The sequence below is a fragment of the Pristiophorus japonicus genome, chromosome 16 (genome assembly GCF_044704955.1).
Source record: "Pristiophorus japonicus isolate sPriJap1 chromosome 16, sPriJap1.hap1, whole genome shotgun sequence".
Lineage (NCBI taxonomy): Eukaryota > Metazoa > Chordata > Chondrichthyes > Pristiophoridae > Pristiophorus > Pristiophorus japonicus.
The window spans coordinates 557078-572283 of NC_091992.1; the positions used below are offsets into that span (position 1 = coordinate 557078).

The 15206-nt window shown below is 48.3% G+C and overlaps 1 protein-coding gene across 5 annotated transcripts in view; it reads left to right on the plus strand.

The window, feature by feature from the left end:
• LOC139226241 (TBC1 domain family member 31-like) overlaps window positions 1-15206 on the plus strand; it is a 211844-nt gene that overhangs the window by 66131 nt on the left and 130507 nt on the right. For all 5 annotated transcript variants that reach the window (XM_070856865.1, XM_070856863.1, XM_070856864.1 and 2 more), the window contains 2 exons: window positions 2624-2752; window positions 4657-4883. In XM_070856865.1, coding sequence (XP_070712966.1) covers window positions 2624-2752; window positions 4657-4883 — 356 coding nt within the window. The remainder of the gene's footprint in view (window positions 1-2623; window positions 2753-4656; window positions 4884-15206) is intronic.

Here is a 15206-nt window from a genome sequence, read left to right on the forward strand (position 1 = left end):
TTCCGATCTACCCCCTAAGGCCTCCAACCCACCCTCACCCCCCCAACGAAGCCTCCAATCTCCCCTTCTTCCGACCCGATCTGCCCCAGACCACCTCCCAGTGGCCTCACTCCCCCCTCCCAATGCTTCATAACCCCCCTTGAGACCTCTACCTCCCCCCACCACCACAAGGCCACCAATCTCCCATTCTCCCTCCAGCCTTCAATTCTCGGCCTCCGATTCCCCCCTCCAGCCTTCCAGCCCCGATCACTCCCCCTCATCCCTCCCTCCTCTCTGCAGCCTAGTGCCACAGCTTACCTACCCAACAGCCGGCCAGCCAACCTCCCCATCTGGCTGGCTGCGGGCGGGACGCAGGGATGGAAAATGCTAATCAGGCCCTGTCATTAAATTAGGCATTCTCTCAGGTTTCCCAACTGCTTTCCAATCCACCCCCACATCCCCCCCCGCCCCCAACCTTACCTTAACGTTGTCTCTCTCCACCGCTGCTACCTGGACGGCTGAGTGCTTCCAGCATTTTCTGTTTATATTTCAGACTTCCAGCATCTGCAATATTTTGCCTTTATCAGAGAGAGGGAGAGAGAGAGTGTTGTGAGAACAGACAAACCATTAAGAGAAAAATATATGGTGGGGCAAGGGAATAAGAAACATGGGGAAGTGAGAAAAAGGGGCATTTGAGGGGAGAAACAGAAAACTATTGAGAGGAAAGAAAAATAGAAACTTATTGAGCAAGAGAGAGAAAAATTTGTGGGTCAGAAAATGTAATTGCTGAAGATGAGCAGAGAGAAAGAAACTATTGAAGGAAGGAGAAATTGCTGCGGGAGGAAGGGCTGGAAAAAAACTGTTGAGTGACAAATGGGACGAGATTGAGGAGAGAGAGAAAAGGAAACTGCTGAGCAGAAAAAAAAACTTGGGGTGGGGAAGAGAAATTAAAGCTGTTCAGTGGAGGAAGAAAGATAAACTGTTGAGGTGGTGAAGGAGATAGAAGCAGTTTGGGGGAAGAGAAAATATCTGGTGGGAGGAGATACACACAATTAGAGCGAGAGAGATCAAAGCTGTCAGGGGAGGGAGGGAGGGAGGCCATAAACTAGGTGTGTGGTTGATAGGACTGGGCAGAGGCTTTAACCCAATATCAAATAGGTGAGAGCTGGCAGGTGGCTCTTGAAACTAATACAAGACTGATGTATGGATGGGGTTTTTATGTAGTGTAAGATTGGGGGAAGATGATAATTTTGGTTTGTAAATCTCCTGGAGTAACACTGTCCTGGTGATATTCTCCAGTTGAATCTTAAATTGGGTTAAATTGGGGAAGGATAAATTGAATTCAAATAATGAGGTTGGCCAGAGGTGTTTAAACCGTGGTCCATGAGCCCGATCCAACTGCAGGCACTGACAATAAAATACCCAAAGCTAGGCACCTCAGCTCTTATGTTTCGTCAATGCTGATTTCTCTGGTTTAAATTTCATGAGCCTGGAGGTTTAGAACGGGCTGTTCTTAGCAGTGTTATCCCTTTGGTGGATAAATCTTTTTAAAAAAACACTAAGATCTGTTAGCTTGAGATATGTGCAAATTAAAGGGGACATTAATTTAAACTTTACATAAGGGATGAAGCAGTGATTGATGAAGACAGAAAGCTCCTATCTGAACACACATCAGATAATGTTACTATTCTTTTGGTATTTTCTTTCCCAAATTCCTAGATTTTTGACATGCCCATGTATAGACCTGATAACTTCCCATGTGATTTTTTTTTTGTGGGGGTGCTGAATGCTATGTACATGGTCAGATTCAGTCATAATCTTGGATAGAATTTGAATACAGGTTGTACCTCTCCAGTCTGGGACTCTTTAGTTCTGAAATATTCCTGGCCTGGCATCAGTCCCGGCGTGGGTGGCGTCCATTGAAAAGAAAAAATTGTGGCTCCACGTGTTAAACGTACGTGTGATGCATTTTGGATGACAAATCTTGCCAGCCTTGCCATGGCCAGCTGGAGGTTGTACACATTGGCTGGTGCTGTGGTTTGACACGCGCTGCTCGCTGCCGAGGCCACCTCGCCTTGCCTGATTGGTGGCAGGTGCACATGCTCTGAAGGCTGCAGCACCGTGCTGAGCCGACATTTTCCCCTCCCCCCGGTCTTTGGTGGGGGATTGTTGTGTGTGTTTGTCTCGGTGCGAGGAGGCTGCCACATCCACCACTCAGGCTCTGCTTGTGGCTTACACACGGATTGGCGCCGGGAGTAGGATCGTGGGTAAGGATCGGCGTCTCTCCTTGACTTTATCCTCCACTTTATCTCCGATCTCTAGTTTTTTTTGTGTGTATGTGTGTGGTTTTTTGAAGTGTTGGTGTTCATTGAGGTAAGTGGGCCGGGCAAGGGAAGGGAAGGGCAAGCGGCTGACTGAGGCGCTGGACGACTAAAAGCTGCGCAGTCAGCTTCTGCACAGCGCATGCGCAGAACGTGTCCTGGTCGTTGTCAGCAGTGTTGTCCTCCAGTTGACCTCCGTGTTTTGGAAAATTCTCTGGTTCGGCACCGGTCAGGTTCCAAGGGTGCCGGACCAGAGAGGTCCAATGTATTTGAATAGTTGTGCTTTTATTATGCTTAACATTGTCTTTTGTCCTTCTCTGTAGCACGAATGGAGTATCTTTCCAGGCTCTCAGGAAGCCTTGCCCAGTCCAGCAATATCATGGAGATCTCCCTGAAATGTGAATCTCTGCTGTCTTCAGAGGCAACCTTCAAAACTCTCAGTGAGTCAAAATGTAAGTAACTTTAAAATTGAAGGCAGTTATTTTTGCAACAATATAAAGACACATAATTATCAGAGATTTATAAATTAGAATCTCCTGTTTATGAGCTCCCAAATATGCTGTGCTGTTTACTGCCATGATGCCTTGTAAAAATATAACTCACTCTTTCTTTGTTTATTTGGGCCTTTCTTTCTTCCCATTTCTGCTATCTTCCCAAGATTTACAAATAGGAACCATTGTTTCAACTGGCATCAATCCTACCCAACTTAGCTCCTTTCATTTGACTCCATTCTTTCTTCCCTTGCCCAGTCTCTATCAACCTACATCTGTAACTTTTGTTCGTGACCACTTAAGTACCTCCTTTCTCCAATTGTTGTCAATGTCATAAAAGGCTTCCTTTGCACAGGCACCATTTCCTTCCTGGTCAAAACTGCTGTCATTACTTCTTCCTCAGAAAACCTACCTTCAACTTCTCTGTCGTTTTCAACTACTGCTGTTTAACCTCCCTTCTGCAATGTGCTTGAACATGTCATTGTCACATGGCTCTATGCTCACCTCTCCCAAATTCCCTTCCGTCTGGCTTCTAGTCTGCCCATAGACCTGAGACCACCCTAATCATTGGTACCAGTGATATCTTCTATGAATACAACCATAGAGAGTTATCCCTCCTTGTCTTCTGCAACTTCTTCATGTGTTTGGCACCGTTAACCACTCTATCCTCCTTCATTGTCTGCCTGAGGCTTGCCCTCTCTTGGTTTGACACCTATCTATCCAAATATAACTAGCACTCCTCCAGAAGTAGCTTCTTCTCCCACTTTCATACGGTTACTCCTGGAGTACTCCAAGATTATCCTTGGATCCCTCGTTTGCCTCAATTACATGCTGCCCCTCGGAAATGTTATCTGTAGACATGGGGTCAGTTAACAGAGCCATTGCTAATGTCTCCCAGCTCTAACTCACCATTGCCTCTCTTGATTCCATGACCACTTCTGTGTTGTTAGAATCTGGAATCAAGTCATGTCTGAGCCAGAACTTTCTCCAATTGAACATTGGGAAAACAAAAGCAATCTTACTCAGTTCCTGACAAAAACTCCGTCCCTTGCTCCCAACTTCATCTCCCTCACTGATTGTTTGCTCAAGCTGGTGTCCAATTTGACCCTGTGCTGAATTTCAAACCCTTATTCAATCCATCATAAAGTCCTCTTATTTCCATCTCCATATATTGCCTGCCTCCATGCATTGCCGCCGCTCCGGGGCAAAAAACAGAACGCAGAAGACCGGAAAATCCAGCCCAAAGTACCTTACCCACATCTGCCACCTCCACAACTTGAGCTCATCCAAAACTCTGCTATCCTTATCCCAAGTCCCATTCACCCAGCATCTCTGTGCTCGCTGACCTGCATTGGCTCCTGATCTCGATTTTAAAATTTTCATCCTTTTGTCTCAACTACCTCCATGGCTTCACCCTCCCTATCTCTGTAACCCCCTCCAGCCCTATAACCCTCTGAGATATCTGCGCTCCCCCAATTCTGGCCTCTTGCGCATTGCCGATTTTAATCATTTCATCGTTGGTGACCTTCAGCTGCCTAGGCCCTAAGCTCTGGAATTCCCTCCCTAAACCCCTCCACTTCTCTCTCTTTAAGACGCTCCTTAAAGCCAACCTCTTTGACCCAGCTTTTGATCACCTGTCCTAATATCTCTTGATGTGGCTTGATGCCAAATTTTGTTTGATACGCTCCTGTGAAGCGTCTTAGGACGTTTTACCATGTTAAAGGCGCTATATAGATGCATCATTGTTGTTTTGAAGTATACTAGGTGTGTGCCAGTCATTAGTCCTCATATCATAGTTTCTTCTTAGTTGGGCACAATCTGTAAATCCCTGCATATCTGTTACAGACTCATGAATGTGCTTACAGATGCAGCCAAGGCCATGAGGAATGTCCTGTCTTACTACCAGAAGATTCAACTCTCCAACAGCTGTCTTTCAGACACAAACTATCTCCTGCTGGTTCCATTGGTGCAAGTCTCCTTAGCACCAGCCACTCAGAACACAACACTCAGTTTGCTTAGCATCCTATTGGTTGAAGAATATTTAACCTTCATGGAACGGTGGCCATGGTTTACAAGGCTACAGGCTAATCGGGTAAGTTGAGGGGAAAGGAAGGGATTTACAAAGTCAAATACCAGTGGATTATCTTTAATGCTGTCTTTGGTTAGGAAGATCATGATGTCACCATGTGTTCAGCTATTTAATAACAAGAAACAGGATCAAGGTAATGACGTTTTTGGATAAGGACACTCTCTCATAGTGCAGCCTTTTTTGGTACTGCAATACTGTAGTAACTAAAATGCTTCCTTCACACCTCCTGCAATCATTTCTTTCTATTGCAATTTTGACCCTTCATTCAAATCCAACGTCCAAGCTCTTCGTAATTTCATAACTGGGATTTAGTGCCTGCCATGGAATTTCTACTCTGCCATTTTTTCATAGGAACATGGAACAAGAGTCAGTCATTCATCCCCTCGAGCCTGTTCCTCCATTCAGTTAGATTATGGCTAATCTGTACAACAACAACTTCCATTTATAGTGTGCCTTTAACATAGTAAAACATCTCAAGGTGCTTCACAGGAGCTTAATCAGATACAAATTGAAACTGAGCTGAAGAAGGAGATATTAGCAGAGGGCAAGGTTGGTCTGGATCGCATCAAGTACTGCCAGGCCTCACTCACCTCTGCCAACATCACCCATTAAACCAGTGTTATGTATTTAACCCTTTGTAATTTGCATTACACCTGACCACCAGAGGGCCTACCTGTTGGAGTCCCAAGGGCCACCCACGAGGTACCTGCACTCTGGAACCTTAATAAAGGAGCTAAGGTCGCACTTGCTCATTGCACACAGTACTCAGTTTCACCATTTATTGTGAGTATAACAATTGGCGACGAGGTAACGAACAACCGCGCAAAAATGCAAAGAACAGTCGGCATCCTGGAGAAGTTCTCAGAAGGGGACGATTGGGAGGCCTTCATGGAGAGACTCGACCAATACTTTGTGGCCAATGAGCTGGAAGGGGATGAGAACGCCACCAAATGAAGGGCGATCCTCCTGTCTATAGGGCAACAACCTATGGCCTCGTGAAGAATCTCCTGGCCCCGGCAAAACCAACAGAGAAATCCTACGAAGAATTGTGTACGCTAGTCTGGGAGCACCTAAATCCTAAGGAAACCGTTTTGATGACGAGGCATCGGTTCTACACGTGTCAATGATCGGAGGGCCAGGAAGTGGCGTGCTACATCGCCAAACTAAAGGCGCCTCGCAGGACATTGTGAGTTTGAGGGATTCCTAGAACAACTCAGAGACTTTTTTGTACTGGGCATCAGACATGAGACAATCCTTCGCAAACTGTTGAGTGTAGAAACTCCGATCTGATTAAAGCCATAACAATAGCCCAGGCATTTATGTCCACCAGCAACAACACCAAGCAGATTTCGCAGAACAAAGAAGTTTTAGCCAGTACTGTGCATAAAGTAACGTCGGTTTTGAGCAGAAATGTACAGGGCAGAACGTGCACGCCAGCTGCTGTGGCCCGACCTCAATTGACCCAGAGTCTGCCATCATCTGTTAATGCGAGGCAGTTAACACCCTGTTGGCGCTGCGGAGGTGATCATCGACCCCATCAATGCCTCTTTAAGCACTAAGCGTGCAATGGTTGCAGAACAATGGGACACCTCCAACGAATGTGCAGGCGAGCTGCACACCACCACGTTGAAGAGGAAGATCGATCCACAGTGGGTCAGACTGAGTTGGAAACTCATACGGAGGAGGCAGAAGTGTACAGGGTACACACGTTCACAACAAAATGCCCACCAATAATGTTGAAAGTTGAAATGAACGGCATTCTAGTATCTATGGAGCTGGACATGCGGCATGTCAGTCCATAATGAGTAAAAAGGCCTTTGACAGGATGTGGGGAAAGAAGGCACACAGGCCCAAGCTCAGCCCCATTCACACTAAACTAAGGACTTACACCAAGGAACTAATCCCAGTAATTGGCAGTGCAGAAGTCAAAGTCTCCTATAATGGAGCAGTACACGAACTCCCGCTGTGGATTATGCCAGAGGATGGCCCCATGTTGTTTGGCAGAAGCTGGCTGGGGAAAATCCGCTGGAACTGGGACGACATCCGAGCGCTTTCGTCCTTCGACAACGCCTCATTACCCAGGTTCTAAGCAAGTTCCCATCATTATTCGAGCCAGGCATTGGAAGCTGGTCGGGGGCGAAAGTGCAGATCCATTTGGTTCCTGGTACACGACCCATCCACCACAAGGCTCGGGCGGTACCTACATGATGTGTGAAAAAGTGGAAATTGAGCTGGACAGGCTGCAACGTGAAGGTATCATCGCGCCGGTGGAATTCAACGACTGGGCCAGTCTGATTGTCCCAGTAATCAGGGAGGATGGTACGTTAGAATTTGTAACGATCTATAAAGTAACGATTAACCGTTTTTCGCTGCAGGACCAGTACTCGCTACCCAAGGCAGACAACTTATTTGCAACCCTGGCTGGAGGGAAGACGTTCACCAAGCTGGACCTGACCTCGGCCTACATGACGCAGAAGCTGGAGGAGTCTTCGAAAGGCCTCACCTGCATCAATACGCACAAAGATCTGTTTATCTACAACCGGTGCCCGTTCGGGATTCGGTCGTCCGCGGCGATCTTCCAGCGGAACACGGAGAGCCTGCGAAAGTCGGTTCCTTGCACAATGGTCTTCCAGGACGACATATTGGTTACAGGTCGAGACACCATGGAGCAGTTGAAGAATCTGGAGGAGGTTCTTAGTCGGTTGGATCGCATGGGGCTCAGGCTGAAACACTCGAAGTGTGTTTTCCTGGCACAGGCGTCGAATTCTTAGGAAGGAAAATTGCAGTAGACGGCATCAGACCCATCGACGCCAAGATGGAGGACATCAAGAACGCGCCGCGACCACAGAACGTGATGGAGCTGCGGTCGTACCTGGTAATTTCCTATCTAGGTTAAGCACCCTGCTAGAACCCTGCTACTGCGCAAGGGAAACGACTGGGTATGGGGGAATTCACAAGAGGCTGCCTTTAAGAAAGCCAAAAATTTGTTGTGTTCTAACAAACTGCTTGTCCTGCATAATCCATGTAAACGATTAGTGTTAGCTTGCAATGCGTCGTCATACGGGGTCAGGTGTGTGTTACAACAGGCCAATGATTCGGGGATTTTGCAACCGGTTGCGTATGCATCCAGGAGTTTGTCCAAGGCCGAAAGGGCCTACAGCATGGTTGAAAAAGAGGCTCTGGCGTGCGTTTACGGGGGAAAAAAAATGCACCAGTATTTATTTGGCCTCAAGTTCGAGCTTGAAACTGACCACAAGCCACTCATATCGCTGTTCTCTCAGAGCAAAGGGATTAATACCAATGCCTCTGCCCGCATCCAAAGATGGGCGCTCACGCTGTCGGCATACAACTATGTAATCCGCCACAGACCAGGCACAGAGAACTGCGCAGATGCTCTCAGTAGGCTACCATTGCCCACCACCGGGGTGGAAATGGCACAGCATGTGGACTTGCTCATGGCCATGGAGGCATTTGAGAACGAGGAGTCCCCCATTACGGCCCGCCAGATCAGGACCTGGACCAGCCAGGATCCTCTACTGTCCTTGGTAAAAAAAACTGTGTCCTCCATGGGAGCTGGTTCAGTGTCCCAGTGGAGATGCAGGAAGCGATTAAGCCATTCCACAGACGCAAAGATGAGTTGTCCCTGCAGGCGGACTGTCTTTTGTGGGGCAGAGACACATTTATTTGCAAACTGCACAACACTCACCCAGGGCATCATAATGATGAAAGCCATAGCCAGATCTCACGTGTGGTGGCCTGGCATCGACTCAGACTTAGAGTCATGCGTGCGCCAGTGCACACTAGCTCTCAGTTGAGCAATGCACCCAGAGAGGCACCGCTAAGTTTGTGGTTGTGGCCATCCAAACTGTGGACGAGGATCCATGTAGACTATGCAGGCCCATTCCTAGGCAAAATGTTTTTGGTTGTTGTGGACGCTTACTCAAAATGGATTGAATGTGCAATAATGTCTGTAAATACATCCACGGCGACCATTGAAAGCCATGCACGGCTTGCCTGATGTCCTAGTCAGTGACAATGGGCCGTGCTTCACCAGTGCTGAATTCAAGGAATTCATGACCCGCAACGGAATCAAACATGTCACATCTGCCCCGTTCAAGCCCGCATACAACGGCCAGGCAGAATGGGCAGTTCAGACCATCAAGCAAAGTTTGAAATGTGTGTCGGAAGGCTCCCTGCAGACCTGGTTGTCCCGAGCGATGCTCAGCTACTGCATCAGACCCCACTCACTCACCAGGATTCCCCAGCTGAGCTGCTCATGAAAAGGGCGCTTAAACCCAGGCTCTCTCTTGTACACCCTGATCTACATGATCACGTGGAGGGCAAGCGGCATCAACAAAGTATGTACCGTGACCGCGCAAATTTGTCATGCGATATTGAGATAATGATCCTGTGTTTGTGCTCAATTATGGACATGGTCCCAAATGGCTCGCTGGCACGGTCACAGCCAAAGAGGGGAGTAGGGTGTTTCAGGTCAAACTGACCAATGGACAAACACACAGAAAACATTGGGCCAAATCAAATTGCGGTTCACCAACAGCTACAAACAACCCGAAGAGGACACCACTAACTTTGACCCTCCAACACACACACACAAGTGGCAACGGACATCATAGCTGACCATGAAATCGAACTCATCATCCCCAGCAGCCCGGCAAGGCCGGCTGCCCAACAGCCCACTGAAGAACTGACCAACCCACCCACTCCAGCATTTGTACCGAGACGATCGACAAGGGAGCACAAAGCCCCAGATCGTCTCACCTTGTAAATAAGTGTATTGTTGACTTCATGGGGGAGTGATGTTATGTATTTAACCCCTTGTAACCTGCATTATACCTGACCACCAGCGGGCCCACCTGTTGGAATCTCAAGGGATCCCAGCATCCCTTGGGAGCACAGTATATAAGCAGGCCACCCACGAGGTACCTGCACTCTGGAACCTTAATAAAGGAGCTAAGGTCACACTTGCTCATTACACACAGTACTCAGTCTGACTATTTATTGTGAGTATAACAAACAGGATCATCCTGGAGAAGACAGATAACCTCTATCTGCTAACTTTTAACTGTTTCCTTGAACCCCCATTCCCCCGTCCCGTCCACTCTCACCTCCAAGTTCAAGGAGCTGTTTTGGCACTAAGATTGAGACCATCTTTTCAGCTAACTCTGCTGCTTGCCCATTTTCTTTTACCCACCACAGCAAGCCTCCTCCCAGTCCCCCCCACCGCCCTCCGGCCCCCCCACCACCCCTCTGCTCTAACCCTGTATCTTTTTCTAGTTTCTCTCCCATTTCTCCTCATGCCCTTTAAATGCTCATAGAAACATAGAAAATAGGTGCAGGAGTAGGCCATTCGGCCCTTTGAGCCTGCACCGCCATTCAATAAGATCATGGCTGATTGTTCACCTCAGTACCCCTTTCCTGTTTTCTCTCCATACTCCTTGATCCCTTTAGCCGTAAGGGCCATATCTAACTCTCTCTTGAATATATCCAATGAACTGGCATCAACAACTCTCTGCAGCAGGGAATTCCACAGGTTAACAACTCTCTGAGTGAAGAAGTTTCTCCTCATCTCAGTCCTAAATGGCTTATCCCTTATCTTTAGACTATGTCCCCTGGTTCTGGACTTCCCCAACATCGGGAACATTCTTCCTGCATCTAATCTGTCCAGTGCCGTCAGAATTTTATATGTTTCTATAAGATCCCCTCTCATCCTTCTAAACTCCAGTGAATACAGGCCCAGTCGATCCAGTCTTTCCTCGTATGTCAGTCCTGCCATCCCGGGAATCAGTCTGGTGAATCTTCACTGCACTCCCTCAATAGCAAGAACGTCCTTCCTCAGAATAGGAGACCAAAACTGAACACAATATTTCAGGTGAGGCCTCACCAAGGCCCCGTACAACTGCAGTAAGACCTCCCTGCTCCTATACTCAAATCGCCTAGCTATGAAGGCCAACATACCATTTGCCTTCTTCACTGCCTATTGTACCTGCATGCCAACTTTCAATGACTGATGTACCATGACACCCAGGTCTCGTTGCACCTCCCCTTTTCCTAATCTGCCGCCATTCAGATAATATTCTGCCTTCGTGTTTTTGCCACCAAAGTGGATAACCTTACATTTCCTGTCCATGTCACCCGGCAGCTTCTTAGCGTCCTCCTCACAGCTCACACCGCCACCCAGCTTAGTGTCATCTGCAAACTTGGAGATATTCCTTCATCTAAATCATTAATGTATCTGTAAAGAGCTGGGGTCCCAGCACTGAGCCCTGCAGCACCCCACTAGTCACTACCTGCCATTCTGAAAAGGACCCGTTTATCCCGATTCTCTGCTTCCTGTCTGCCAACCAATTCTCTATCCACGTCAGTATATTACCCCCAATACCATGTGCTTTGATTTTGCACACCAATCTATTATGTGGGACCTTGTCAAAAGCCTTTTGAAAATCCAAATACACCACATCCACTGGTTCTCCCTTGTCCACTCTACTAGTTACATCCTCAAAAAATTCTAGAAGATTTGTCAAGCATGATTTCCTTTTCATAAATCCATGCTGACTTGGACCGATCCTGTCACTGCTTTCCAAATGCGCTGTTATTTCATCTTTAATAATTGATTCCAACATCTTCTCCATGAGGCCCACCAGCTGCTCCCGTGACACCATCCCCCAAACGCTGATCACCCAACTTCCTTTCCTCGCCCTGATGCTGGCTGACATGATAACTGGTTCCCTCTCCTGAACTACTGTCCCCTCCCTTTCAAAATTATTGTCATCACCCCCTCCTCAAATAAAAAACAATGGCCAACCCCCCTGTCCTTGCAAACTACTGCTCCATCTCCAACCTCCCTTTCCTTTCCAAGGTCCTTGAACATGCTTTTGCCTCCCAAATCCGTGCCCATTTTCCCCGCAATCCCATACTTGAATCCCTTCAATCAGGTTTCCATCCCTGCCACAGCACTGAAACAGTCCAAACCAAAGTCACAAATGGCATCCTGTGACCATGCTGCACTCTCCCTCATCAACCTCTCTGCAGCCTTTGACATGGTTGACCAAGCCATCTTCCTCCAACGTCTCTCCTCTTTTTCCCATTTGGTGTGTCTGCCCTCACATAGTTCCATTCTTACCTCTCCGATCATAGCCAAAGCATCTCCACCAATGCCATTTCATAGATCATTTCTCATCATCATAGGCAGTCCCTTGGAATCGAGGAAGACTTGCTTCCACTCCTAAAGTGAGTTCTTTGGTGGCTGAACAGTCCAATACGAGAGCCACAGACCCTGTTACAGGTGGGACAGACATTCGTCGAGGGAAGGGGTGGGTGGGACTAGTTTGCTGCGGGCTCCTTCCGCTGCCTGTGCTTGACCTCTTCATGCTCTCGCCGTTGAGACTTGAAGAGCTCAACACCCTCCTGGATGCACTTTCTCCACCTAGGGCAGTCTTCGGCCAGGGTCTCCCAGGTGTCAGTGGTGATGTCGCACTTTACCAGGGAGGCTTTGAGGGTGTCCTTGTAAGGTTTCTGCTCCTCACCATTGGCTCATTTGCCATGAAGGAGCTCCGCATGGAGCATTTGCTTAGGGAGTCACGTGTCTGGCATGCGAACTATGTGGCGTGCCCAGCGAAGCTGATCGAGTGTGGTCAGTGCTTCAATACTGGGGATGTTAGTCTGGACGAGGACACTGATGTCGGTGCGCCTGTCCTCCCAGGGGATTTGCAGGATCTTGCAAAGACATCATTGGTGGTATACCTCCAGCGACTTGAGGTGCCTTCTATATGTCGTCCATGCCTCAGATCCATACAGGAGTGCGGGTATTACTACAGCCCTGTAGACCATGAGCTTGGTGGCAGATTTGAGGGCCTGGTCTTCGAAAACTCTCTTCCTCAGACGGCCGAAGGCTACACTGGCGCACTGGAGGCGGTGTTGGATCCCCGCATCAGTGTCTGCCTTTGTTGATGGGAGGCTCCAGGTTGAACTGCAGGATATAGTCGATGGATTCACCGAGGCATATGAAAGCATGGGCCTTACGCTTAACATCTGTAAGACAAAGGTCCTCCGTGTCCTCGCCGCACAGCACTGCCCCCCCAATCATCAAGATTCACGGCACGGCCTTCGACAACGTGGACCATTTCCTATATCTCGGGAGCCTCCTATCATTTCGAATCTGGACCTCAACTCCACCTTTTCCCCTTTGATCCATGTCCATGGATACTCTTAACTAACAAAAATATATCGATCTCAGTCTTGAAACTTTCAATTGCCCCCCTCTCCCAGCATCCACAGCCTTTTGGGAGTTCCAGATTCCCACTGCCCTTTATGTGGAAAAGTGCTTCCTGATTGCACTTTTGAACAGCCTCGCTCTAATTATAAGATTTTTCCCCTTTGTTCTAGATTCTCCCACTAGAGAAAAGTTTTTCTTTATTTACTCTATCAAATCCCTTTATCAGCTTAAACACCTTGATTAGATTACCCCTCAACTGTCTAAAGAGAATATAAGCCAAGTTTATGCAGGTGGGAATCAAGCAGTAATGGGGTGGTAAACCAGGACGATGCAATTTTAATTCAATCACATCCCACCCGGGTGAGTTACAATTGTTCCTCGAGTGAATCACATTATAGCAAGCCGAGCAGACTGGCAGTCGGATGAATCACCATGAAATGTGATACGTCCTTACTACACAGTATAAATGCACACGAGGCCCATGCTTGAGAGAAGGTCAGTCTGTGACCTGTCCTTTATTCCTTAGCACTCAAGTGATGAAGGTGGGTGGAGCTTCCCCTTTTATACCTGAAGATCCAGGTTAGGAGTGTCTCCCACCTAGTGGTCAGTGTTCTCACGGTGTACAACTTAGGTCAGTTTATACATGGGTTACAATGCTGGTTGAATACATGACATCACCTCCCCCCCCAAAGTCTTATTGGGATCACAGGTTGAGTCTCTCTGGTGGTTTACGCTCCCTTGTAGAGCGCCTGAGTTGGGGCTCCGGTTGTTGGGCACTGGCCTGAGTGTCTGCTGTTTGCGGTGCCTCAGGCCTGTCCGGACTGCCCACAGTGATTGGGCTCTCCTCCCTTTGGTTCCGGTGTTCGGTCACCTGTGGTGGAGTGAACTCTATATCGTGTTCTTCCTCTGCTTCTTCTATGGGGTTGCTGAACCTCCTTTTTGTTTGATCCACATGTTTGCGGCAGATCTGTCCATTGGTAAGTTTAACTACCAGAATCCTATTTCCCTCTTTGGCAACCACAGTACCTGCGAGCCATTTGGGCCCTGCAGCGTAGTTGAGGACAAAAACAGGATCATTTAATCAATACATCGCGCCCTCGCATTCCTGTCATGGTAGTGATATTGTGACTGGCGCCTGCTCTCGCCAATTTCTTTCATGGTGGGGTATATAAGGGATAATCGGGTTTTGAGCGTCCTTTTCATTAGTAGCTCTGCGGGTGGAACCCCTGTGAGCGAGTGTGGTCGGGCTCTATAGGCCAACAGGAGGCGTGATAAGCAGGTTTGTAGGGAATCCCCTTGGAATCTGAGCATCCCCTGTTTGATTATCTGCACTGCTCGTTCTGCCTGGCCGTTTGAGGCCGGCTTGAACGGTGCCTTTCTAACATGGTTAATTCCATTGCCTGCCATGAAGTCCTGGAATTCAGTGCTTGTGAAGCACGGGCCATTGTCGCTGACCAAGATGTCCGGTAGACCATGGGCGGCGAACATTGCCCGTAGACTTTCTACTGTGGCAGAGGATGTGCTTGAATTTAAAATGTCACACTCGATCCATTTGGAGTAGGCGTCTACTACAACCAAAAACATTTTCCCCATGAAAGGACCTGCGTAGTCCACATGGATGCGTGACCAAGGCTTGGCGGGCCATGGCCAGGGGCTAAGGGGGGCTTCCCTGGGTGCATTGCCCAGCTGGGCACACGTGTTGCACCTGCGAACACAAAGTTCCAGATCTGCGTCTTTCCCTGGCCACCAAACGTGTGACCTGGCAATTGCCTTCATCGTGACAATGCCCGGGTGCTCATTGTGGAGTTCTCTGATTAACACCTCTCTGCCCATCTGGGGCATGACTACGCGGTTTCACCACAGTAGGCAATCGGCCTGAATCGAGAGTTCATCCTTGCGCCTGTGAAATGGTTTAAATTTCTCAGGGCATGCCCTGTACGTGGCTGCCCAGTCCCCATTCAGGACACATTTCTTGACTCGAGACAATAGCGGGTCTCTATTTGTCCAGACTTTAATCTGACGGGCTGTCACGGGTGAGCCTTCGCTTCCGAAAGCTTCAACAGCCATGACCATCTCAGCACCATGCTCGGTAG